The 25,796-nt window shown below is 55.2% G+C and overlaps 1 protein-coding gene and 1 long non-coding RNA gene across 5 annotated transcripts in view; both read left to right on the forward strand.

Moving 5' to 3' along the window:
* The window catches only part of CACNG3 (calcium voltage-gated channel auxiliary subunit gamma 3), a 29,776-nt gene extending 26,512 nt beyond the window's left edge, over positions 1-3,264 (forward strand). Inside the window, exons 4-5 of the mRNA XM_080556133.1 lie at positions 780-920; positions 1,763-3,264. Coding sequence (XP_080412259.1) covers positions 780-920; positions 1,763-2,274 — 653 coding nt within the window. The 3' untranslated portion in view covers positions 2,275-3,264. The remainder of the gene's footprint in view (positions 1-779; positions 921-1,762) is intronic.
* Positions 3,265-7,668: 4,404 nt separating this feature from the next.
* LOC308178096 lies at positions 7,669-25,741 on the forward strand. 4 transcript variants are annotated; one of them, XR_013939574.1, is made up of 4 exons: positions 7,670-10,651; positions 13,677-16,755; positions 16,875-19,801; positions 22,107-22,836. It is a non-coding gene; the product is annotated as an uncharacterized lncRNA (long non-coding RNA). The 4 variants fall into 4 exon arrangements; XR_013939575.1 differs by adding an exon at positions 23,796-25,741 and having other exon boundaries at positions 7,671-10,651; positions 13,677-19,801; positions 22,107-22,827; XR_013939572.1 differs by having other exon boundaries at positions 7,669-10,651; positions 13,677-21,635.
* Positions 25,742-25,796: the final 55 nt, after the last annotated feature.

A 25,796-nucleotide genomic window follows, 5' to 3' on the forward strand; every position in this document is an offset into this window, starting at 1 on the left:
TGGTAAGTGACCCCCAAGCATGCAGACAGGCCCTGCCTGAGCTAATCCTGCTGATTTAGAGATGGAGCCCGGCCTGGGGCTACAGCACCAGCCCTGATGGGCCTTGGGTCTTGGACTTTTTGTTCATTTAGATAATGTTCCTCCCCTACGTCAGAAAACAATTTTAATAAGTAAGTAAATGCAGCTGCGGTGGTTTGGGGACCCAGGTGACAGGTTCCTGACCCCTGCGGCTGGCAGTGCAGTGCCTGTGGCTTCATTGGCAGCCCCTCGAGATCTGGGAGGTTTTCTGAAACCCTGAGGATCCAGTCCTATCCACAGCCAAAACCCAGAGGTGCCGCGCTTTGTAGTGAGGAGGGAAATTGCTAGTGCTAGCTGCATGACAAGGCTCAAGAGGTAATTCCTTGAAATAGTGTAGGAGGAAAAAAAAAAGAAAGAGAAAAAACATCATTGTTTTAAAGGTTTTGTGCCTGGAGGCGTGAATCACAGGTCTTGCGTGGTTGATGCAGGACTCCAGAGCAGCTCAGGAGAAAGGAGCAGAGGACACCCAAGGGGAGCGGTGCTGGGCTGCTCCCAGAATCGCATTTGTGAGGCCTGCGAGGGCTGGCTCGTCGGGCTGGGACCCGGCCTGTGGCTGCCAGCCCCCCGCGGGGCGAGCCGGGCTGTGTGCCGCAGAGCCCGGGGGTCCCTCCCCAGCAGGGTCCCCAAATCCAAGCCGGCCCGGGGCTGCCATCGGGCTGGGGGTGCCGGCCCCTGACCGTGCCCCCATCCTCGCCCCGCAGGTGCGGTGAGAGCCTCCAGCATCTTCCCCATCCTCAGCGTGGGTCTGCTCTTCTTCGGCGGCCTGTGCGTGGCGGCCAGCGAGTTCTACAAGAGCAAACACAACGTCATCCTCAGCGCCGGCATCTTCTTTGTCTCGGCAGGTAGGAGCTGCCCCGCGGGGCGGGAGCGGGGGCTCTCCAGGTGTGCTGCAGGTGCGCACGTGGGGACTTGGGGGGGCACAAGGGGAGCTGGTGGCAGGCTGGGGGTCCTCCCAGGCACAGGGGGACTCAGCCTTGTGAGCTGTCCCATCCCGGGTGAAAAGTCCTCAGGGACAGTGAGGAAAACCCACAGCGGTCCTTGGCCAAGGGGCCACCTTGCCAGAAAGTCCTTTAAGCCCCACAGGGTGTCGCTGGGGGACCCCAGCATGGGTCAGGTTTTGGGGGGATCTGCCCTCAGCCACCACGGAGCACCCGGCCCTGGGCAGCAGGTGGAGGGGCTGCCGCAGTCCTACAGGAAAAACAACTCTGCCTTGAGAGGCCGTTCCTTCAGGATTGCTCATTTCTCTGTGCACTGTTCCCCAACGCTTCCACTGATAATTTTATGACAATGTCTTTGTCTCAAGGAACTGCTCTATTTTGTGTTTTTCTTCTCCCCACAAAGAGACAAATTACTCTCCCTCCTTCGGCTGGCAGGAGCCGCTGATGCAGATGAGAAAACAACAGAAAGAACATAATCGATTCATTAAGTAAATACAGGAATGCATCAGCCGCTCCTCAGCCTTACGACACAGCCCCACGGCTCTGCTGGCAGTGCAAAAATTGCCCAAATCCCAAACAAAGTCTCCAGGCTCTGCCAGAAATTAAGAGACGGAGCCGCTTTACTTCCTGGAGCTCTCAGCCCTGACAAAATGGGGCTGGCACTCCCTGGGGCACGGGGACACTCCTGTCCCCCCCCATCCCTCTCCCGCTGCTGGAGCAAGCGCCTCTCCCTCTCCTCCCCAAAGGTCTCAGTAACATCATCGGGATCATCGTCTACATCTCGGCAAACGCGGGGGACCCAGGGCAGAGCGACTCCAAGAAGAGCTACTCCTACGGCTGGTCCTTCTACTTCGGTGCGCTGTCCTTCATCATCGCCGAGATGGTGGGGGTGATCGCCGTGCACATGTACATCGAGAAGCACCGCCAGATCCGCGCCAAGTCGCACTCGGAGCTGCTGAAGAGGTCGGCCTTCACCCGCCTCCCCACCTACCGGTACCGCTTCCGCCGGCGGTCCAGCTCCCGCTCCACCGAGCCGCGGTCCCGGGACATGTCGCCCGTCAGCAAGGGCTTCGGCACCATCCCCTCCACCGACATCTCCATGTTCACCCTCTCCAGGGATCCCTCCAAGGTCACCATGGGGACGCTGCTCAATTCCGAGCGGGACCACGGTTTTTTACAGGTCCATAACTCCATCCCCAAAGAGTTCAAGGAGTCTTTGCACAACAACCCGGCCAACAGACGAACCACGCCGGTCTGAGCGGGGCCCCGCCGCCGGGCAGCGTGCAGAGGCGCTTTGTCAGGCTGCATGACATGATCCTCGTGACGGTGTAACCCGTGAAACCCCGTTTTTAAGGACAACCCCAGCAGGCTCCCCGTGCCCCTGCCCCGGAGGGGCTGGGTTTCTCTCTCGAGGCCCCCTGCCCGGCTGCCCCGTGGCCGGGCTGGGACTGCCGCCCGCCCCCGGCACCGAGGGCACCGCGCTGCACCGCGTCCCCGGCCACGGCGCCCCTGAAGACTGGCTGGCGGCTTCCCAAAGTCACCATCGTTAATGTTGATAATAACCGCAGTGTTACCTTAGCTGTATGTCCCCATGGAAATGCTGGCGACAGCCCTGTCTGTGAGAATCCCCATCCGGTAGTTACATTTAAGCGAAACTGCCTGGAAGTCCGGAGTGTGAAGCACTGAGTGGGTAACGTAACGATGCTCGTGTTCCTGAAACCATGTCCCCTGTTGTGATGGATGGAGTGCTCGAGCTGGGTTTCTTTATGGCGTTTCGTGCATGCATTAAATAGCTTGGAATTCAATTTTGTCATGTCGGGTTGGAAGAAACATCCTTTTGCAATTTTCTGTGGTCTTGAAAGGGCTTCTTTCTTTCCTTCCTTCCTTCTGTCTTTCTTTCTTTTCTTTCTTTCTTTCTTTCCTCCCTCCTTTTGGTGCATTCTGACCATGAAAGGACTCAGGAGCAGAATTCCTCCAATGACTGGTAGCAATTAGCCAGCATTTAATTAATCTCTAATGTTGCAAGAAAATGAAATAACTCCCTAAAACTAATACACGCGCAGCCACAGAATACTGTCTGGGCGAATCGAGAGGCAACGCTTGACCCAGTGGTACTTCGGGAGAAGCTGAGTTTGTGGCTGGGCCTCCGGCTATGGTTTGTATGCTGATGGTGTATGATTCTATAATGAACATGACCAGGAGATTAATGAGAAAAATAACAATAAAATTGTCCAAGTTTGGCAAGCAAGTTACTTGGCTGAATAGGCCACGTGTGCTGACCCTGCTGTGGGCACCAGGAAAACCGAGCAGCGTGCCTCGTGGGCATTTCTCCCATGGCTGCGTGGAGGGGCTGAGATGGGGAGGGGGAGATGCTCGGTGTCCCTCCATACCGGACATTTTTGGGCACAAGCAGCGGCGGGGGGAGCACCTCTCCCACCCCACCGGGGCTGCGGCGTGGCCCCGCGGGGAGCCGCCAGCACGAGCAGGGGGAGGGCGCAGGGCTGGCACCGTGCGTGTGGCCGCGGGTCTGTCCAGAGCAGAGCTCAGCTGCAGGAGGCAGTGCCTGCGTGGCAGATCTTAGCATGACGTGTCACTTAATTGAGGTCTTATTTAGCTGTCTGACAAAACCGGTGGATTTCTGGGGGGTTTGCTGGGTGACTGCAGGTGCTGGGGGCCAGATGAGCCCCGTTTGCTCTGTGAAATGGAAGCACCGGGTGCTGCTCCGCGCTCCTGGCAGCCAGCGGCCCCGCGGCGTGGCCACGCGTGGCTTGGGGCTGCATGAGGGTGCCTTGGCTTTGTCAGGGCTTATTTGCTACAATTGCAAGGGGGTGGTGGCAAGGAGCTCTATTCAGATGCTAATTAGGCCTCTTAATTGCCACAGTCGCTGATTGCATGTATTAAAAACAGCCGAGGAAGTGTAGCATTCTGATCCTAGGGAAATATTTAAAAACAAAGTAGTGAAAGGGCTCGCTGCATAAAATGCAGAAGCAGCAGCATTTTAATTTACCTGGCAAGCAACCGTCAGCCTTGCGAGGGCTCTCTGCAGCTCCCAGCGTGCAGCCTCTTTCATCAGGTGGTTGCCCTGCAAGAAGGCCACCTGAGCACGTGCAGGGGTTGTTTCAGGGAGCTATCCCAGTGCCCCGGACCTCTGACAGTGGCTCCGGGCTCACCCAGCAGCCTTATCCCCTCAGACCCCCTAGCAAAGGGCCCAACCTGCCCCATCTGACAGATGTGGTCAGCACAGTGCCAGGATCAGTGCGTGCTGAGGACTGTCTTTCAGCAGACCTTTAGGGACTCTGCTAACAGAAACCCCGGTGCTGTGCGGGCTGAACGCCACAGCGAGACCCCACTGAGCCCACGCCGGATCTGGCCGCGGTGGGCACGGAGGTGCTGACCCCACGCGGTGTTACCGGTGCAGGGGCAGGAGCCTGCCCTGAAGCGTCCCTGCCTGCTCACAGGGGCACCTCTGGGCTGTGCGCACGCACGTGCACGCTTTGTGGCTTAAAGGAACATATTTTTCAGACTTAAATCTTCAGGAAACATTCTCCAGCTGAGTCACCAAATACTGCGGGTAAGAAACCCTGGTTGTCCTTATCAGGAACAGCGAGGCGTGTGAACAGGGTACATTTTTAATTAAAACCAAGCCCCACGCCAGCAGAGGGTCGGCTCGGCAGTGGGGCTTGCCCACGAGCGGCAGAGCGGCGCGCTGGGAGCCCGCGCGGGACGAGCGGGTCCGGGGCTGGTTCGGCACGGCAGGAGGCATTGATGGCCAGGAAAACGCGTGGCCAGCTGCAGATGGATTAGCTCCCGTGTCGTGGCAATTGTTAATAATACAACCCAATAATATAACCCAATAATTGTTAATAATATAACCAGCAGCCGTGCTGTTATAATTATCAATACTGTCGTCACTGCGTTATTTACTGCCATTTTGGTGGCCACCAGGAGCAGCCATTTGTCAGGGGCAGGAACGCTGCGTGCCACCTCCCGGGCAAGCGCAGGACTCCTGGTGCCTCAGGTGTCATTAAAGCCACGTTCAAGGCAATTTGTGTTGCTGTTGTTTGTCTTGAGGGCCAGTGAGCCAGGAGATGGGTCGGCAAAGGATTGTGCTTTGTTTCAGAGAGAGGATCGATTTTCCAAAGTTAATTAAGTTATTCCCTAAGTCATGGACCAGAAGCAGGAGGTGCCCCCAGTACATGGTCCAGTACAGTGGGGTGGCCAAGAGGCAGGTGGTGCAGGAGCAGCCAGACAGCACGGATTTGCCTTCCTTGAGGCTGAACTTGTGAGCTGAAACATTTTTTTGTTTGTTTCTGAGGCACCCTAACTCCAGCTGTTGTTCTTTCTGATGTCGTTGTCCTTTTGTTTCACCCAGCGCAGCCGGCTCACCTCGCCCCGGTCAGCACAAAGCGCGCTGGTGCTGGCTGGACAACTCGTACGGCCGCTGCGTGTGGTGCTGTGCTGGGAGGTGTTAAAGGCAAAGAGGGACAGGACGGGGAGCTGGCTGCAGAGCAGCACATCCAGGCCCCGCTGTGCTGCTGTCCTTGCTTGGAAAGGAGACCCTGCAGCTGGCGGCTGCTGTGCAGGGCAGGTTTGGTTACCGCCATGGGAACCCATCCGCCCCACCTGGGGCAGCAGCAAAACATCCCCTGCATGGGACCCTGGGCAGCCCGTGCCAGAGCAGCCCGCGGTGCTCCCCGTGCCGGCACCAGCAGGAGCCTGCCCCCGGCACAGAGCAGACACCGGGGTCCCGGGCTGGCAGCCCCCCTGCCCCGCCGACGGGCGCCGCCGTGCCGCTGCCTCCGCGCCGCAGGGGCTGAGCCGAGCCGCAGCCTCCCCTGCGAGACCAAGCCGCTTGTTTATGGAGGGAGGCCGGGCAGGCGGTGATTGAAGGTGTTTACTGCCACGTGTAATATCTTTCCTTCGTGCCGATGTCTTTCCCCTGAAAGAGAAAATCGATACCCAGGCTAAATCTGGAGGCTTCAATATTTTTCACAGAAGTGCAAATCAATATGGATTTCTTAACAAGTTTAATTTCAATACCTGAAAGTGCACATTCTGCCTATTTCCTGACCTTTCCAATCCTTTGGGGAGAAAGATTAAAAAGATTTGTTCAAATTCAAGAAATTGAATCAGCAATTGCCCCATTACTGTTTTCTTCCTGCCAGACCTTGATAAACAGCGTGATAGCCCGTCACAGCCAAGTGGCCTGTGGCAACCTCGCTCGGTGCCGCTGCTGACACAGCCGTGCCGTCCCGCCCTGACCCGCGAGGCGCACGCCTGTACCCCGACACCCGGAGCTGCGGCCACCGCAGGAGCAGCAGCCCCGGTGGCAACGAAGGGACAGGCGCCAGCCGCGGGCAGATGTCCCCACTGCGCCTTCTCACGTCACACAAACCAACCCGAGCCTACACTCGCTTTTGAGCAGCTTGATTTAAGGGTGCTGCAGTGCTCTGGAACAGCTCTGTATTTTTCGTGCAAAGCCTTTGTGCAGGTTCAGTCATCGTGTGATCACCGCAAATACTGCAAAATGAGCGCAAGCTGCAGGCTCGTCTCACCTGAGCTAAAGACTTCGGGTAACGCTGTGATTGCCCTTGGAGTGATCCCGCTGAAAAGGTAAAGACCATGCAGTTACGTTACTGAAGCAAATGCGTCTGCGAAGGTCAGCGCCTGCTATTTCAATGTCACACCCAGCAGTGGCTGTTGCCGTGGGTTACTCGCCTCTCATCCTGCACAGCAGGGAGCTGCACGCGGGGTGCGCAGCGCAGCCCTGGGGAGCCCGGGGCCGGCCCGGGGAGCAGGGCAACGGGACGGGGACGCTGCAGCCCTTGCAGTGGTCGCTGTGGGCTTATGTTCTTGCTTGCTCAACTCGAAAAATCAAGGGAGTTTTTTAATTGCTGCATTTGTGTTGTGGCAGACAGAAGACCCAGCTACAAGCTGCCTGCTGCCGGCCGGTAGAAGTTGGCACCAACACAAACGTGGAGGGAAGACGTCACCTGTGGTGGCTGCCGCAGAGCTCTTCTTCTGACCCTTTTTTCCAAGTCCAGATCTGCAGGTACCTCCGATAAACGTGCAGCTTCCCCATGGCTTGCTGTAGGGGAAAGCTCCTCAACTCAGTTCCTCCAGAGCCTCTTTGGACCTCTTGGTTGTTCCTTTCTCAACATTGTCCCTTGCCCTCTCTTGCTGTGATTTGTTTGTGTGTTTTATTTTTTTACTGTTAGAAATAGCTCACAAAAGCCTAGGTAAGTCCTAGCAATTTATATCATGTGTTCATTATTTACTTGATGGACAGTAATGGCTTCTGTGGTGCCATTACTATCTGTCATCTAAACCCAAACGCTGAGGTGCTTTAAAGGGCAGCCTTTCATTCCGGGGCTGCAGTAGCTGCTCCAGCATCGTTATCTTCTGCTGCGAGAGCCTGCATGCCATAAATCTTTGGCTGGCCATGGCCACTAACCCCAGCTCTTAAAAGTTCCCCAGAAAATTTTCAATGAACGAGACTTTCACCTGCTTTTAGAGTGAAGTCTCATTGCTAATAAACTTGTCACTCTCCCATGAACCTCCCTTCAGTCACCAGAGAAGAAAAACCTCCTTGACGCAACCGCGCTTGCGTTAGACGGGGGTGTCGGGAGCAGGGGTGCTTGGGGGGGGGGGGGAAGGCTGCAGGGGGGGGCCTGGCCCAGCCCCCCCGATGGGTGCTATAGCCCTGGGAAGCAATGATGCAGGTAAGTGCAATTATAAATTAATTAGTGCTGGGTTTCATTGCCTGCTCCTGCCGGTGGCTGCAGCCTTGCATTGATGGTAGCCGAGGTGGTGTTTTTAAAATCAAGCGTTCCTCCCTTTTCCTTGATGAACTGATTTCTATCAGCAGTCCAAAGGAGCTTGCCAAGGATATGAATTATTCCTGGCCTGCTCTCAGCCTGCCCAGTGCAGGACAAGTCTGACAGTGAATAGTGCCGGGACTGCACAAGCCGTCCTCCCTTTCTGTCTCTTCTGGGCTTTGTCACCACAGTTTTTGGGCTGTCTGGTTCAGCCGGGCAGCCTCCCTCCGTCAGTCAGCATCATCCCGTGGCATCGGCCTAAAACAATTGCAGGCTGAGCTGTAGGTGCAAGGCAGGGCAATAATTTGTGGTGTTAGTCCAGGTTATCTGATGTGCAAAGTTAGTGTCTCAATGGAGGGTCAAATTTAGCAGTAACTGAAGGGAACGGAGGCGCCTTGTCCTCACTCGCAAACACCTCCTCCTAGGGCCAAGTGGCTGCACCTTTTTGTTCTGTTTTTGTCCATTTACAGCATTTTTTTAGCCTCTTATTAAGCAACTTTCTCTCCATCCTCTTTGGTTTCCTTAGTTACTCCGTTCCTTGCAGCACCGTCAGTGCTCACGGTGCTGCCACGACACCGGCGTCTCCTGTGCCGCCGGGAGCCGCGGAGCCGGAGCCAGCCAGGGGCTGCCCGGTGCTGGCACTGCGGGGCCGGCCGCGGGCACACGGCCGCGTCTGCCTTGTGGCAAAACTCTCCGAGAGGTGCAGCGCTGGGAAGCGCTCACAAACACACGCGGAGGGCTGTAGCCAGCCTGCTGCGGTATTCCAGGAGCGCTGCACCGGCGCCTGCTGTGCCAGCACTGTGGCTGCTTGCTTCTAACCACAGCGGTGGCCCTGTCCTGTGAAGACGGCATCGTCCCGGGGGGTTCAGAGCCAGCAGGGATGCCGGTGCCTCCCTCTGGGGCCGTGCGCCACAGCCGTGCGTGGCCCGGCCCCGTGGCACCCCGCACGGCACTGCCGGCTGTGCCTTCCTGGTGGCGCGGGCTCTCCTTGGAGAACCCAAGTTTCTGCTTTCTTTAATAACCCCTAGGTCCACTGGAAAACTGCAATGAGTAGCGTTAAGAAACAACTTGGTAAGTTTATTTTGATGAAATACAATAATTATCATGCTTAGCAGCTGTTGCTATTTAAAATAAGAAAAAACGGGGCTTGCATTGAAAATGTTTTGTAAACCATGTGCACCAACAATCTGTTCCAATGAAACCAGCCATTATGGAAACCGTATAATAGCAGGAGCTCATTATGGAAAGTTAAATTGCAAATCATATTTTGTTTCAAATGAGCTAGATGAATGCATAATTTGCCTCAAAGAAATAGTTTTGCAGTTCTCATCCTCCTGCCAAGAGCTGAAGCTCTCGGGCTGCAGCTGCTGGAGCGGCCTGATTGTCCATTTCAGACTACAGGAAGTTTTGGTTTCAAAGGAAGATTTGAAATGAGAAGGGGAGGAACAAAAGCAAAGGAAAAAAAGGCAGAACTCCACCACCGCTTTCATAGCAGAGCAGTTGCAAGTGCTCAGCAAGTTTCCTACAGAGACCCCAGCGCCTGAGGGGCTGCGCTGGTTGGATTTGAGGGCAAACGAGCCAGGGAGAGGACCCACGCGGCTGGGGCCGTCCTGCTGTGACCCACGGGCAGGAGCCACCGCGCCTGGCACAGCGGGGTCTGGGTGCCTGCTCGGGGGGGATCACCGCAGGGTGACCGAGGGGTCCTGGCCCTTCCCACTCCAGAGCTCACAGCGCCAACTTCCAGCCTGAAAATATTCTCCTTCCCTAGCAAGGGCATCATTCCTGAACATGGAAGCGGTTATTATCCTTTAATCACTGGCTCTGTCCCAGTGACTCCTCGCAGTCCCCGTGCTGGTAGGAGGCACACAATAAACGTCGTCAGAGCTCTGTATTTAGGCTCATCCATTTTCATCAATTAAAAGCAATAGTAAATACTCCAGTGAGACTCTAAAGGCTCGCCTGCTCCTCCCCGAGGCCCAGGGGCTGGTGAGCACCCGCGGCTGATTGTTCGCTATGGGAGCAGAGCACTTGGGTGGCTCTGGGGACGCAGGTGCTGCGTGTCCCCAGCCTGCTGGCCCCAGCTGCCCGGCCTGGCCACCGGCACCGAGGGGCAGACAGCGGCTGAGAGCCTCCCTGGGAGCCCCGCTCGGTGTGCTGGGGACCTCAGCCCCCGCCTGTCGATGTAAACTATGACCGCTGTGCTTTACTGCCAGCCTTAAAAGAGAGCATGTGTAGTAATGAAACTTGGCGGGGGATCCTGACATGCCCCTATAAATCCTGCAGCTGATGGGGAGCGGAGCAGCGAGCCCGCAGCCCCTGGGAGCCCTCACCCTCCTGCGACGAGGCAGTGGCCAGGACATGGGGGCGAGCTGGGGGGTGGCCATCACCCAGGGGACGGGGGCTGCAGGGCTGCGTTTGCCCCACTCCACGCTGCCGGTGTGGCCATGGGCTGCAGGACGGGGGCGTTTGCCCCCCAGCAAAGGCCAGGCTAAGGGGAGAACCCCTGGGTGCAGTGTTCAAGCAGCCAAAGCATGACAGCAGCCTGTCCTAAAGTCACCACCCGGGCACCCCCATCCCCATTCCTGGCCCCTGACGCTGCAAGGGCTCTCCGAGGAGCGTGGAGGTGCAGCGCGACGGGGCTAATTGGGGCAGCACTGACTGCACCTGCACCAGGGGCTGGGGCAGCTGGGGGCAGGACCAAGGCAATTTAGCCAGGGCTGCAGGACCTGCTCCCATCCCCGGACTGAGGCTGAACTGAGCTCGCTGCATCCCCTGGGGTGCCCGTGTGCTGGAGGAGCGGGAGGGCTGCGGTGCCAGGTAAGCTTCTCATCCGCTCATCCCTATTATCAGCCCTGCAAGCGCTGTCGGTGTCAGGGATGTGGCTGAGCAGAGGGTGCTGGTTTAAGTCATTCAGGCTTGCAGCAAATGAAAAAGCAAGAAATTGGCAGCAGGTAAATTGTTGCTATTTGAACCTATAAAATAATGGAGAAAGAGCAAGCACAATGAGCAGTACCGTCACGAGCCAGGATGAATAAGGAGCGCAGTCTCCCCACGCCCCGGGGAAGGCAGGCAAGCTTTGCAGAGTCCTTAAATGCGCTGTATGTCTTCACAGAGAATTTCAAGCCAGTTAACCTAGCAGCAAAGCGACAAAAATAATTGAAAAGGCTAACGAGTGTTCTGTAACCTTCAAGTAAATAGCAAATATTTAAAACTTCAGGCTTTTTTTTTTTTTTATCATGGGCCCTTTTTGCTTGTGCAGCCTGGAGCTCAAAGAAGATAGGTGATTTTCTTCTGCTTCGCAGTATAAATTAGCCTCTATTTCCTGCCCCTTGTCAGCAATATGCAGCAAGCTAATTACTTCTTGCTGCTGACAGGTGTCCTCCCTGCCTGGCTGGTACTTAGAGCAGCCCCTTCCTCCTGCCCTTTGCCTTCATGGCTTTAGCCCTGGTGACGTCCCCATCCTTGTCACCAGAGCAGCCACATGTCCAGCTCCAGCTGCAAGGCTCATCTCCCTGTCCCAGCACCCTGTGGTCCCAGGGTTTTGTGCAAGGTTTGGTGGCACCCAACACGTGCAATGCTCAGGGCTGGGCTCGCAAGGAGCGCTGAGGGTGCCCAGCGCAGACTGCCTGAGCTCTAGGAGCAAGACATGGCATTAACCCCACACATCTGCACCTTTGGGTGCACAGGGTTTGGGCTCAGAGGGGCTGGGTGCCCATGGGATGCAGATCAGGGCACAGATCCCCCTGCTGCAGCCTGGGCAGCCCGTTCTCTGTACGGCCCGGGGGCGATGGGGCTCTGCGGTGCTGGGGTGGGGACAGCCCGTGCCCTGTCCCTCCGTGCCACAGCCCAGCCCCGGAACACCAACTCCCGGCCCTGCAGGCAGAGCGGACCTGCAGCGGCACCGAGCCCATCCCAGAGACAATTTCATTAAACATTAAAAACAACAGCTGCTCACAGTATTAGGGAACGCTTAAAGACAGCAGAAGCACTTTGCAATTAAAATGTGTTTATCTTAGGAAAGAAATCCCGGAAACTTGTAATTAAAATGTTTATACAAAGGGCAATATTTCAGAGCCTGCATCTTTACAAACCTCCTTTCTGGAAGCAGCAGGAGCTCGGGTTAGGCTGTCCCTGGGTAGACACCAGCCTCAGCTCTCTGCCAGGGCTGGTGACGGCACGATGGGGCACCATGTCCTGGGGCATCGGAGCAGCTCGCAGGAGGCTGGAGCAACCAGAGCAGCCCCAGTACTCCAGCTGTGGAAGCCCTCACCCATCTGCCATGTCCCAGAAGGTGCAGCTCGGCATCAGCCGAGGCAGCTCCTCCCAAGGTCCAGGTGCTGCCAGGCACAGCCTGGACGGCCGGGACACCTCCTTGCTATGCAGATGCTGCACAGGCAGAAATAACCCATCCCCGGAGTGATCTGGGATGTGCCCGGGCTCAGACCTTCACTTCCACCACTGTGGGGCTGGAGGTTTCTCCAAAAGCTCTTGCAGAGCTGGCAGGCTGCTGGAGCTGGCTCCAAGGGCAGCCGGCGTGCCTCAGCAGCTCGGCGCTGGGCGGTGGGCTCGGTGCCGGGGACACTGACCTGCTCCACGCATCGGGGGCTCTCCGGGCGCTCAGGGCAGGTTCTCACGTGAGCAGCAGTAAATATGCGGTGGGAGACCCTCGTGGCCCCTCTGACGAGGTACTGCACTCCCTCGGTTTCCCAGGGGAGACAGGGCTGGGCTGAAGGTCAGCGACGTGAACTTGGCCAGTTCAAAGTGCTTCGAGTGCTGCTTTGATTTGTACACGCTCTGCTCCTCTGCACATTCACTGCAGTGCTTCTCCCCTGTGCAGGCAATTCGTCTGGCTGCTCTTACAGGATTTTTCTCTTTTGTTGCCTTTTTTTTTTTTTCCCCGTTCTCCTTTTGCTGCCATTGGGGTTTTGCTGGTGGTTCTCCCACCCTGCCAGGCACACAGGACTGCAGGGCTGGGGTGAGACCAAAAGGACCCGGGGCTGCAGAGCCCAGCCCTGGGTGAGCTTTGGGGTGCTGGGACCGCAGCGTGGGGCTGGCACTGACTGGGAGGCAGCACCCAGCAGCCTCCCCCTGCCCACACGGCCGCCCTTGCCCCCCTCTGTGCCTTGTCCCCCCCTGGGGGCCTGCGGTGCCACCCCAGGAGCAGAAGCGGCAGCAGAGCCACCAGCCTTGCCAGGCTTGGAAAAGGAAAATCCCATTGAGCTGATTTCCTTCCCTCTGCCCCACCACCAGCCTTCGTGGTGTGTTTTGGTGTGTTCCCAAGCTTTTTGTGCCTCCAGTTATGGCAGGTAGGAACCTCCGCTACAGAGCAGATATGAAAATGTTATCTGGAGAGCTGTAAATTTGTGGGCCCTTACAGCCCACACATGCTTTGAGGCTTGCCCTGAGGCAGGAAGGTCTGCAGCAAGCGTGCAGCCCCTGCTAGGACCTGGATTTTAAAGTCCTTTCATATTTATTCCACAGTGATAACAGAATATAGAAATAAAAAATAAAACCAGAACAATGGAAGCAAGCTGGTTCTGGGCTGCTGCAGAAGCCATAAATCACTTTCAGAATGTGTCCCAGAGGCTCTCACCTCAGGGTTCAAGTGCCTTTTAACCTCTCAGATCACTGAAACCCGGCAGGAACTCTTTGTCTTGCTATTGTGAGGTTTGTAAGCATCTGATAGTCCCAAACAAGCTGCAAACCCTAAACACAGGCTGCCTGGGGATACGCGATCACCTTCGGAGATGGTTAAACATCCTAACAGAAGGGATGAAAAGTGTTCTATAAAGCGTGATCTTTTCAGACAGCATGGAAATCACAGGTCCCAGTTCTCTTACAGACAGCGCATGGCCTTTGAACAGCGAGTCGGAGCTGCAGCCTGCGTCCCTGGGCACAGGAAGAGGCGTCCAAGCCACTTCTCTCAGCCGATGCAGGAAAGACGGGGAAAGACGTGGGTCGTGGCAAACCTTCGGCTGTGGGGCCAGGCCCCGCAGAGCATCGCTGCAGGCACCCAGAGGCTACGGCGGGCTCAGGGCGGGCAGGAGGCACCCCATGGACAGGAGGGACCCCATGGACAGGAGGGATCCCATCACCTGCCCCCATCACCTCCTCTTTCCCCAGAGCATGCCAGGGGGCCTGGCAGCTGCACAGGGGCTGCCCCTGGCCCGGGGTGAGCTGAGCCCCTTGGACCCAGGCCAGCCACGATGTGCCACGACGGTGCCAGCAGCGCACACGGGCACCGAGCCGGCCGCATCGGGCAGGGAGCACCTGGAGCAGGCGGGGGTCTGGCTTTGCCTGCAGTGGCAGGGGCAGAAATTTTGCAAATCCCATCATGTCTTTACCTTGCTCTCTCACAGAGCATGAGATTGATTTCCCACGCTGGCTGTATTTAGGCTGTTTGTTCTGTGAGAAGGCAAATTTGGGAAGACACTATTGTGCCGGGCCTGATGAGAAAACCTTGCCAGAACCGGCAGAGCTTCCCTCGGCTCGCGCCCTGACGGCCGATAATTGGGCATTCAGCGCAGCGCCGGCTGCAGATCTGCTCTGCACCCAGCCTGCACAGCCCAGCTCTCTCTGACTCGAGTCACAGCTTAATCCGAGGCTGCATCTGGAGCGCGTGACAGCGGCCTCCCAGAGCACACAGGGGAACGCGCTGGGGGATTTGGCTGAGATGCTCGCCTTCAAAGCAATTAAAAGCTGCCGCACTGGAAGCCTGTATTGATTGTGGTTGCAACTTCTGCAACCAGAGCAATTTGCCTTTGCACGTTGTGGCAAACCTGGCGGACAACGAGAGGCTGCACACAACTGGCTGGGCCCTCAGAGGAGCGGTGGACAGAGCCTGCAAGTCCTTTAAGTCCTTCCCCAGTGCCACAGCTGGCTCAGGCCACCCCTTTTGGGTGCTCTTACACTGCAGTAGCCCCCAGGGGTGCTCTCCTTCTGCAGGAGGGCTCCAGCAGTGAGCAGCCAAGGAGGAAGGCTCCGAGCACCCCTGCCTGCTGCCAGGCAGCCGCAGCGAGGGGCCGGGGAGCGTGGGGCAGCCCGGGACACGCACGAGAAGTGGTGGAGACACCCTCACATCCACGCTGTGCTGCTCCTGGGGGAGCTGCAGTCCCCTCCGCACGACATCCTGGCTCGGCGCTGGGGTGTCCTCGAAGCTCACCGCCTCTGTGCCTCCTGGAGCTGGCGGCGTGGCTGAGAGGGGCTCAGGGGTCGGGAAGCTCGTCCGCAGCGCAGGGCCCTGAGCTGCTGGGGCAGCACTGAGGAGCCTGGAGCAGCCCTGGCCGGGGGCAGCCTCAGCCCGGCTCGGCTCGGCTCAGTCCAGCCTCCCCATTCCCACCACCAGCAGCACCCACCCGCAGGTGCTCCTTCGGCTGCTTTGGCAACAGGTGCCCGCTCCAGAACTCTTGTGGACAACAGTGAGCCCTGTCATTGTGGCCAGCAGTTAACATTTGTGGTCTGAGGCAGGGTTCCTCTAACCGCTGTTTTGCAGCCCACACATTTCCCGTGGTTCTATTCCAGTCACCCCGTCAGAGCTCTTTCACAGGGCATTGGCAAACATCCGTCCGGCACGTTGCTGCCTGTGATTCCCTGAGCTCTCCTACAAAGAACAGTTTCCCAGGGAAACAAGACAAGAAACGGACCAAAGGAACACGAGAGTCCGGCTTCCTTCCACCACCAGAATTACAGATCAGCAGTTTATTCTGTTCCTTCCCTCTCAAAGCACCAAGTCACCTGCTAATTGGCATCAGACCTCAAAGCAGGGACCATTTGCTCCTTTTCTTTTTTTCCCATCAGTTCTTAAACCACGTTTGGTCCCCCGGAGAGGGGAAATAATGTGCGAGGAACCTGTGCTCTTGCCTGGCAGCTAGAGTAGTCCTGCAGAAACAAGCAGCCTGTTTTGCTCAAAGCTGTAGTGGCTGCTTCCTCCAGCATCACTTCTGCAGCCTGGGCCAAGGCTCAGAGGTACGCGTGGCCTCACAGCCCAGCACGGGGCAAACGCCCAGGGCTGCACACACGTGAGGGCAGGAGGATGCTCCGAGCGGCCTCGGGAGAAGCAGGAGCATGACCAAGGCACAGCAGCACCACGTCTCTGCGCGTTTCCAGCTCACCTCGATGTCCATAATGGTAACACATTTCCGTCCCTGTTGGCAACAAACCGAGAGCCTCTGAAGGTGTCACTACAGCCCAGGAAAGACAGAACTCAGGGAGGTGATGGGAAAGCTCAGTGGGAGCTGCTGCTCAGACTCAGGCAGAGATCTGGGGCTGTTTCTCACATCCCAGTGCCCTGGGCCATGGGTCAGTAGCACCTGGCTCTGCTCCAGGGCTTTGTGCAAGTCTGCCCTGAAGCAGAAAGTGTGAGATGGGGCATGCAGACAGGCAGAGGGAAGGGCCAGGGCCAAGAATGAGGAGAGCCCCGGGGTCTCAGGTCTGCACCCCGCCCCAAGGGGAGTGCTGTGGCCCCGCTGTTTTTTGCCCTCCCCTGGGCCCCAGCACGGAGGCTCCTGGAGCTGTGCGAGGGCACGAGGCAGCGCGGGAGCCGCTCGCCCCAGCAGCGCGGCATGTTCCAGCTGGCAGGGGAAGCGGTGATGTGTCTGTGAACTTGGCACGTGTCGGCGGAGACATACCCGGGAGAGCAGTGCCCCAGTGGAGAGCCTTCTCCTGCACCGCTGAAGTGCACTTGAATCCTGAAGAGCCCCGGCACATGGTCTGGGTGCCACAGCCAGCCTTTCTCTGAGCCTCTTTGGCTTTCTATAACACATTTGCATCTCTCTTGCACGTTTTTATTTCCCCACAGCCGCTAGCTCAGCAGTCAGCGGTGTCTGGCTCCCTGGCTCTCCTCTGGCATCGCTGTCTCAGTTGCATCGAGGGGGATGGAGCACCCTGCTGAAGGCAGCCTTGACTGTGCAGCCGAGCTGGAGGTACGGCTGCTGCCCAAAGCCACGGGAGGGGACCCCAAGGGAGAACCGGCCTCCTGCCCTGCCATGGGGGTGGGTGGTGGGGACCGAGCTGGTACAGGATCCCCCCAAACCATTCACAGGAGAGAAATGGGGTGACCGTGCCTGGACAGGCGACGTGCGTGGAGGTGGCTGGTCCTGCGTACACCTCGCCGGTACTCAGCACGGTGCCCAGCACCAGGTCCAGACCTGCAGGGGCAGGAGGGCTTCGGTAACAGGAATTCTGAGTGCTGAGCGAGAGCCGAAGTCTCTCTGTGAAATCTACATGACAAATACAGGACTTGCTGCAGCTGCTGTTCATCGCCTGTGTCCTACTCCTAGGTCTGATCATTATTTTAATGAGCTGCAGCATCTCGTAAAACGCAGCACAGAGAAAATTATATTAAACAACTGTGAAAAGAAACCATTTATTTCCATAATGTCTATGTTTTGGATTGAAGGGGGAAAAAAAAGACTCCAGCAGTATGACTTTTCCTGCCGAGCCACAAAGTGGCAGGTTGCTCATTAGCTTAGATCATTGCTGCTCAAAATGTAATCATCTTTAAAAACGATTAAAAATGTAAACCTCTCCAATAAAAAGCATGGATGCCAAAGCAGCGAAGGGCTTTGCACTTCCAAAGCCCTGGGGGTTTCACCGTGATCTCTGCTCTGTCCAGCCTGCAGACCCCGGTAGCGTTCGGGGTAACAGCTTGCAGCCTTGGATCCTGAGACGTGCCGGAGTCCCCAGACCTTGGCCAAATCTTTCCATCTGCTCTGTCCTGAGCTCTCCAGAAATGCAGCCCCGAGGAGGGACAGCAGCGTGCCCCCAGCTCTGTGGGGCCCCGTCCTCGCCCCCTCCTCCTGCTGCCTCCAGTGCTGTGGCTGCAGCACCCGCAGCCCCTGCAGGGAGTGAAACTGCCCTCGGGACAGCCGAGAAGTGAAACCGGGGCAGGCAGAGCGAGCAGGATGGCTCCTTCCTGGCAACGCAGCTGACAAGCGCACACTCCACTTAGATGCGGAAAAAGAAGCAGCATCCATGTCTTTGCAGGTTTTTCAGAAAAAAAAAAAAAAAGCCAGGATTTTTGGACAAGAACATGGCTGTGTGTCATGGTTATGGTTTAAGCCAGGTGCTGGAGCCTTCCAGTCTGAATTACTGCGTGGTCCTGTGCTGCATCCCACGTGTGCATCCTACCAAACCAGGGCCGGACAGAGATAGGAGGTCGGATGGGACCCGGGATGGCCGCAAATCTGCAGGAGCAGAGCAGAGCACGCGGCTCGGCTCCCTCCCAGGGCTCATTAGTGGAGCCCATTAAAGCTTATGCTACACAACCAATGCATGAACCAAGAAGGGAAATGAGCATGAAATCTGATTGCAAGGTTCGTCAGAGTTGATGGACCTGGGCAGCCGGAACAGCTGTACCTCGAAGGAAGCTGGGACGCGAGTCGTCAGGCTCTTCCAAGCATTGTTAAATAATCATCTATAGGCAATGATTATTCATGAGCACAATGAAGATTATCATTTAGAATCCTTAACAATTCAGCACAGCTCCTGTTTGATGTGGCGAGGCTCTAGCAGTGCATTTGCATTAGAGAAAGTATTACTACTTTTGATGGAGGAGAAGGATTACAGGAGAAATCTGCATAAATTTATTGGTAAATGTCATTTAGCATATGTCCAAATGTAATTTGTCACTGTTTTGTAGTGCAGACTGTCTGACTCACACAGGGCTTTTTTTTTTTTTTTCAATAAATAACCCCTGGGACAGAATTACCTCACTGGAAGGAAGGGGATATTAAATCACCATCGCTGCAGGTGACCAGCGGCTGCCCGGGGCAGGCCCCGATGCGCTGCCACCCAGCCAAGGGGGCAGAAGTGCCCTTGGTGCTGGGGGCTCTCCTCCTGCCCCAGCCTTGGCGCTGGCAGCCCCCCAAGGCCGCTGCCCCTGGGGACGCGGGCACACGCTGCGGGTTCCCCAGGGTCATCACCCAGGCCCGGCAGCGAGCTGCAGCCCCGTGTCCTCCCCCAGACTGCCGCCTCCGCCTCGGCCCTGATGTCCTGGCAGCCCCGGTCCGTCCCCTTGGGAAGGATTTCCTGGCAAATCCAACAGTTTTCCATTCCCATGGGCCCTTTCAAGACTTCTGTTTGGGCTCATTCTGTCCTCGATTAACTCTCCGGAGGCACGTCCTTATCCACAGAGGCTTTTCCAGCTGCCTTGGCTCTGCTGTTTGGTTTCCCCTGATCTGCTTGGTGTTCCCCATGGGACACGAGGTGGTCTGACACACTGGCTGTGACGGGGTGAGGGCTTTCTGAGGAGAGGAACCAGCTTCTGGGGCAAGCTAGGAGCCAGTCCCACAAAGCATGCTTTCTGTAAGTGCACCAAGGGGCACGCAGCGCCCTGAGGCAGGAGGGCCCCTGCACCGTCAGCAGAACCAGCCCGTGGCTGCGTACAGCGGGACCTTGCAGCCCGTTCCCTGAGGAAGTCAAGCCTGAGAACCACAAATTTCCACCTGCTTGGAGTTGCGGCCCGGGAAGGCTGAGGGTTGACGCAGACCCCATGCTGGGGCAGGCGATGTCCCATGCTGTCGGACGTCCACTCCCTCAGCGATCGCCGCGTCTGAACACCGCCACCCTGCTTCCACACCTCTCCCAAGCAGGCAAAGACAGGCTCCATCATGACTGCCTGATACGCCTTATCATCTTGTTAGCAATTAATATTAGCACGGTAGAAATCACTAATACGTGATATACAATCATTAGAATTCAATTTAATTGCCGAGTAGCTCTTTAACTCCGCATACAAATGTGGCTCCCCCTCCCTGGGTGAGAGAGCGACGCATGGGGATGAGGCCAACCTGGGAGCTGGGTGAGGCCAATGCAGCCCAGCTGAGCCCAGCACAGGGCAGGATCTGGCCTCCCTCCAGCCTCCTGGGGCTGGCAGCGCACCGCAGCTGGGCTGGATTTGGCTCCCGGTTCTCTGATGTGCCTTACTGCAGGAGCACGCGGCCTCTTCTCCTCTGGGTCTTGGATGAGGTAGGAGGGAAATGCTTCTCCCAGAAAGAGCAGAGTGCTTCATGTGTAACTGCAGGTACCCCCAGATGAAAAAGGAAACAGAGGGCTTTGCAGGGGCTGCCCCACCTGCACCGGTGCTGGGTGCAAGCCAGGGGCTGTTCCGTGGGCGTGCAGGGGGCTGAGGGCACGTGGCTGGCAGAGCGGTGGGGTTTTGCTGTCCCTGGGGTGGGAGCATGGCCTGGGAAGGGGTGGCTCTGCAGAAGGCTTTGGGGTCATGGCAGGTGATAAGCGGCACCAGCATGGTGCTGCAGCTAATGGGATTCCGGAGTACCAGTACTTGGGAAATGCCTGAGTAGTATCCACAGAGAGGATGCTACCTCCATACAGCACCAGTGGGACCAGCGCAGTGTCGTGTCCCGTGCTGGCGTCCGTGCTCCCAGCGAGATGTTAAGAAGCTGGAGAGTTCTGGCAGGAGCTACAAGAGCTATTCAAGGTCTGAAAAGCTGGCATGGAGTGAGAGATTAAAGAGATCAGCCTATGCCTCTTGTCACAGAGGAAGTTAAAAGCTCACTTGACTGTGGTCTCCAAGTACCTCTGTGTGGAAATCTGTGAGAACGGATGGCAGAAAAGGCGTTTGTCTGAGAATGATTTAAGCTGGACATAAAGCACACATTTTAACAAAGGGTGAAATTAATCTAGGGACAATTGACCCAAAGATGCCCAGCAGGCTTTGAAATGGAGGTTGCAAATAACACTTGATTTTTGGATTGCTGGTACTGAGGGCAGTGCAGCAACCGCAAGCGAAGCTCGAGGGTCAGCATGGTCCCAGAGGCCTGGCAGAGGCAGCCCATGCAGGTGGTTGTTTGTCCGTGGGGTTGGTGTCACCTTATCAGCGAGGGCAGGAGCCCAGGGCCCGCCGAGAGCCCTGCCCCGGGAGGAGCCGGCTCGGCGAGGCGATGTCCAGTGACCCAGCAGCGAGCCCAGGATGGCTCCGGCCAGGAGCTCGCCTTGCGCAGTGTTTCTTCCCTTTTCTGAAGTGTAAGCACGGAGGCAAAAGTACCTGCGTAGCAGGGGCTGGATGCGGACGTTATCTCTAAGGGATTAACGGCTGCTGGTGACTCAGAACCGAGATGACTCAAAGCAAGGCAGCATCCAAGGGATAAAGCCAACCACCCCATCGTCAGCCGGTTCCACAGACTCAGCACCGTCTCCTGAGCGATTAGTGCAACTGCACGGGGAGTTTGCAGAGCAGCAGCGCTCCGTTTTGGCACTCCGTCTCCTGAAAGTCGGTGTCTGTATCCTGTGATAGCAGCCGCACAGCCAGCCAGGCCCGGTCAGGGCTGGGAAAGGAGGGCTCTAGAGGCTGTAAAGAAGGTGTCTTTGATCCCCGTAATTAACTTTGATTTAAAATGTATTGTGAAACTAAGAATTAGGAGGAAAGCTGGGGTTGCTTTGATGTGTGTGTGGGGATGCGGCCAAATTTGTCCAAGCTCAGGCACACCATGTGCCAACAGGAGGCCCTGGGCTCCCTGTGCCCGGGAGAAGATCCAGCCCCTGCAGAGACCATCCAGGCTGGCACAGTGCCACCAAGGTGTCCGAGTCTGTCCCCACCACGGGTCTCTTGCAACCAAGCAGGGAGAGCCCACGAGCTCCTGCAGCCAGGGCAGCATGAGAAGCTGAAAAGTCCTTGACTTAGTGTGTCAGCACTGCCCTGCAACAACTGAAACATCAGTGTGTTATCAGCATTATTCTCATCCTAAATCCAAAACATGGCACCATACTAGCCACTGTGAAGGAAATTAAAGCCAAAGCCATCCAAGCCACCCAAGCCAAAACCAGGACATCCCTGAAGCAGGTGTGGATTTCCAGTGCCAGTGGCAGATGCAGGTGCTGGAGCTGCGAGGCTGGCTGAGCACAGTGCAGTGGGCAGGCAGGGTCCTGCTGTCCTCTGCCCTTTTCCAAAATCCCACAGGGATGAAATATTCCTTAAATGAGATCTAAATCCTCCCGGGTTCCAAGTGAGCAAAAGCACACGCTTTAGGAGCCCCACTTTGCAGGCTGAGGAGGATCCTGGAACCCTCTGAAGCTGCCTGGTTGTGTGGTTACAGCTGCACTTCTCTCAGCAGCTCCGCAGTCACGGACTTTCCTGCCCACTAGTGCACTTCAAGGCTTAATTAATGTTTGAGAAGCAATTTACAGATGAAAATCGCAGACATACAACAATCCCAAAAGACAGGTTGGTCAGGAAGAGGCCTGACCCATAATGATGCTTTGCTAAATGCTTTCTGGTGACACTGACTCATTAGAAAACAAATTTCTGTTGCAGGGGTTCTTGAGCAGGGACAGAGCCCTGACAAACCCAGCTGGATGGAGCTGCTGCTGCCCGGTTCCTGTGTGCCTCTGCGACAGGACAAAAGCCGCACGAAATTTTCTTCCCCGTTGCCCGGGTTGCCAGGTTTCCACAGAGGCATTGCACTTTTGGTCACAGGCAACTTTGCAAAGGAACTGTGGGGACAAGCGATTCCAAAACCTCTGAGCATTTCTGGTGATTTAGAGCACTGTGAGAACAGCATTAAACCTGTGGGGGGAGTTAAATCCCTCATTAATCTCAGGAAATGTATGTGACATTGCCAAAAAAACTGTAGGTGGTCCTGTGAAATCAAACTGTTCCTCCGTGTCTTAGGCTCCCTAGGTCCCTTTCCTTTGACTGTTCATTATTTCTCCTTCCTTTCACTTCGTAAACTGCAGCACAGTCCCTCACAGACATCTGTAATATTTATTAGCACTTAAAATATTAAATAACACCTCACTTGGGCCCCTGGGCCCATTCTTCCCGGCTGGTGCCACCCCAGCAGCCGTACATCAGCAGAGCAATGGAAGCACGGTAATGTGCAACGCTGCTGGACGGATGGCTGGTGGTGCGGCCCCGACCATGCTGAACAGGTCAGACAGACCCTAATCTTTAAGGAATCGTCCCAGAACTGTAATGGATTTTTTCATGAAAAAGTAACTGGACAGTTTACAGGAAAGCATGCAGACACTGATGGGTAAGAAGGCTCCCAGGAGCTTTATCAAAGCCAACTTCCACCTCTGGGTTTTGAATAGAGACGAGCAGATAATGGCCAAGCTGGGAAAACCACAGGGCAGCCACAGGATGCTGGAACTCTGGGCAGTAAAACAAACTTGTGGTGTTTCTCCAGTTCTCAGGTACAGGTACAAATGTCACAGCTAGGCTTCTCCTTAACTGTTCCAGCAGAAGGGTCAGTGATTCAGTTAGGGATGTTGGCAGGGAACAAAATAAAAGAATTCTGCTTCTTTATCCCATAGTTATTCTGTATTGTTCTGGGAATAATTGGAGGATTCACAGCTCCCCAGCTGGACTATCAATCCAGCACATTTCACACGCATTCATCAGGCAGTGCCCAAATCACCGCTTTTCAGTCTTGCACTCAGAACAATGGGACGGGATATTTATTAAAAACAAGAGGATGTGTTCTGATTAGCTTTGGTCTGTTTCTGACAAAGCTCCTTCTATTTACAGTGGCAAAGATAAGGAAAAGTCGGTATTTCTTTCTCGGCTGATACTATTGTCTTAGGAAAGAAAGCTGGAGGGGCGGAGAGCCGAGGATTGCTGACACCAGGCGTGCACCTCCCCTCCTTCATGCTGCACTGGCGTTTGGGATTCTCCATCTGGCCGTGCAAAGGCATTCTCATCTTGGGAAGCTTTTGGAATCATGAAACCAGAAATTAGAAAGCTTCAGTGACAATTCCTGGAAAATATCCCAGGGATTAAAAAATGCCCATTGGGAACCCCAGCCTCTTTTCTAACCCAGAAATGTGCCCAAGTGAAGCGCAGGTGGCTGATCAGAGCTCTGCAGCACTCAGAGCAAGTGGGGTCTTCAGTCCCTTTGCAAGCAGGTTATCATTCCTCCTGTTTTCGTTGGCAGAATGTGGCTCAGCATTAACCGCCCCTTGCCTTATATTTGACAAAATCCCGTTCTTTTTCTCTCCTCAGAAAACAGTTTTATAAAGCCTCGTACAAAGACAGGGAGCTCCAACTCTGTCAGCTTTTACGCTTAGCGGCTGGAAAGGTGTGCTGCACAGACAGCTGCGGACTGCCACCGCATGAGGAATATCCTGCCTGCACAAGGCTGGCTTCGATCCAGGATGATCAGAGTTTTAAGCTTGTGGCTAAGAGGGAAAATCAATAGAACTGTACAGAAATCAGATCCCACAGGTGCAATATGGAACTGGAACCAGCAAAGGGTCGATACGGCTCAAGTGAGGACCTCCCCGCAGAAAACCGCAGTGCCATTTCCACCTGTGAGCTTTGGTTTCAGGAGGAAAAAGCAAGAAAACCTTCTGGAGACTTTGAAGTATCCTCAGAGCTGGAGGAATATGATCAAGATCACCCGCGGTTCATCCACTGCTCTGGGTTTTAATGCAGTGTGCAGAGGGTTATACTAAATGATGGCACTTTTCTCCTTACCCTTGAAGTTTTTGAGCATTCGAGTGAAGAGAGCAGCTGTGGATGTGTCACACTTGGGAAGTGTGCTGCTTTCTGGCACTGACCATAAGTGGTTTGTGGATATGAAGGTTAAGATGGGAGCTTGGTGAATGTGGTGTGCTGCCACCTCTAACGTGGTTCCTGGCTGGGTACAGATGTGGCCGTGCTGGTTCAACACCTGCTTTCTCCCTTTGGTCAGCAAGGTGGAAGTGCAGACATCTGCATGATGCTGCTCTTGGATGGCCAGATGCCTTCATTTACCACCCCATGGGTTCCAAGTTTTGATCACTGTGACCAAAATGTATTAAGTTACCAATGGTAACAAGTTGGTGTGATGTAGTTGTGAGTCACGGTTTGGTGTGTGTGTGTTGTACGCACACGAGCTGTACACAGAGAAGCTGAACAGAAGGGAGCAGGAGAAGAAAAGAACCAGAGGTTGGTTTGTTGTTTTTTGTTCATGCCTTTTTTTTTTCTAAGTGTACTAATGGTATTGTCATCCGTAACTAAAGCTTAGCTTTAACCAGTGCCTGCTCACAGCATGTTACCTCAGAAGCAGCACTGATGACACCGAGCTGTGGAACTGTGACATTACAGAGCCATGTGGATATTCCAGCAAAACTGGCCGTGTGGGCTGTCAGCTCTGCAGCTGCTGCTTTGGGCTCCCAGATTGCTGGAGAGCCCCAAATGCTTATGGCAATGCAAGCTCCACTTTTCCTGTGTAGAGCTCACACCTAAAGTTAAATAAATAAATAAATAAATTTTTTTGAAAAAAGGAGGGGGAGTCTTTGCCCCCAACAAAACAAACTGAAGAAAGAAATGCAAACACAGACCATCCCACTATGCCAACCTGCTTATTTACATGTCTTTTTCCAACAGACTTACTACTGTGGCTCTGAAGTTATTCGAAATAGTTTGCCCTTTCAGGTTTCAAGAGGTTTTTTTGCTCGTTTGCTTTTATACAGTTCAGCTGTACAGCAGGTACTTCCCAGACATTCAGGAACATTTTTGTCGCAGGCAGCGCTCAGTCCAAACGCTCGGGTATCTCAGAATGAAGCAGCACAGACAGCTCGGCAAAAGCGTGCTCGGTGCAGCATGGCAGAAACGTGCAGAGGAATAAGCTGCTTCCAAATCAATAAAGTAGTAAATGAGAGGAAGTTTCCTACACAGCTCTTAATAATCTGTAATGGAAAAACTATGAACCTACGCTTTAACCCAAATACCTTCTTTATTGCTCTTTTTTAAACTAATCTGTGAGTCTGACCTAAAACAGTGACAGCAAACCTTGGGTAACTTACGCTTTAGGTTGTTTTGCGGAATGTGGAGGACAATTCACTGCTGAATGTATCTGAAAGCAAAAGGGTTAAAAGTTGCAGAAGTAACTTAGCGCTACAAAAATAGTCGTGATGCCAGCAGGTGTACAGAGAACACCAAGCCACAATGCTGCTTTCATATTTGCCTAGACTTTCAGAACCTAAACCAGCTCTCTCTGAAAGCCACACAAGTGTTTTC

This window comes from Anser brachyrhynchus (assembly GCF_964034855.1).
Source record: "Anser brachyrhynchus genome assembly, chromosome: 15".
In the NCBI taxonomy this organism is placed as follows: Eukaryota; Metazoa; Chordata; class Aves; order Anseriformes; family Anatidae; genus Anser; species Anser brachyrhynchus.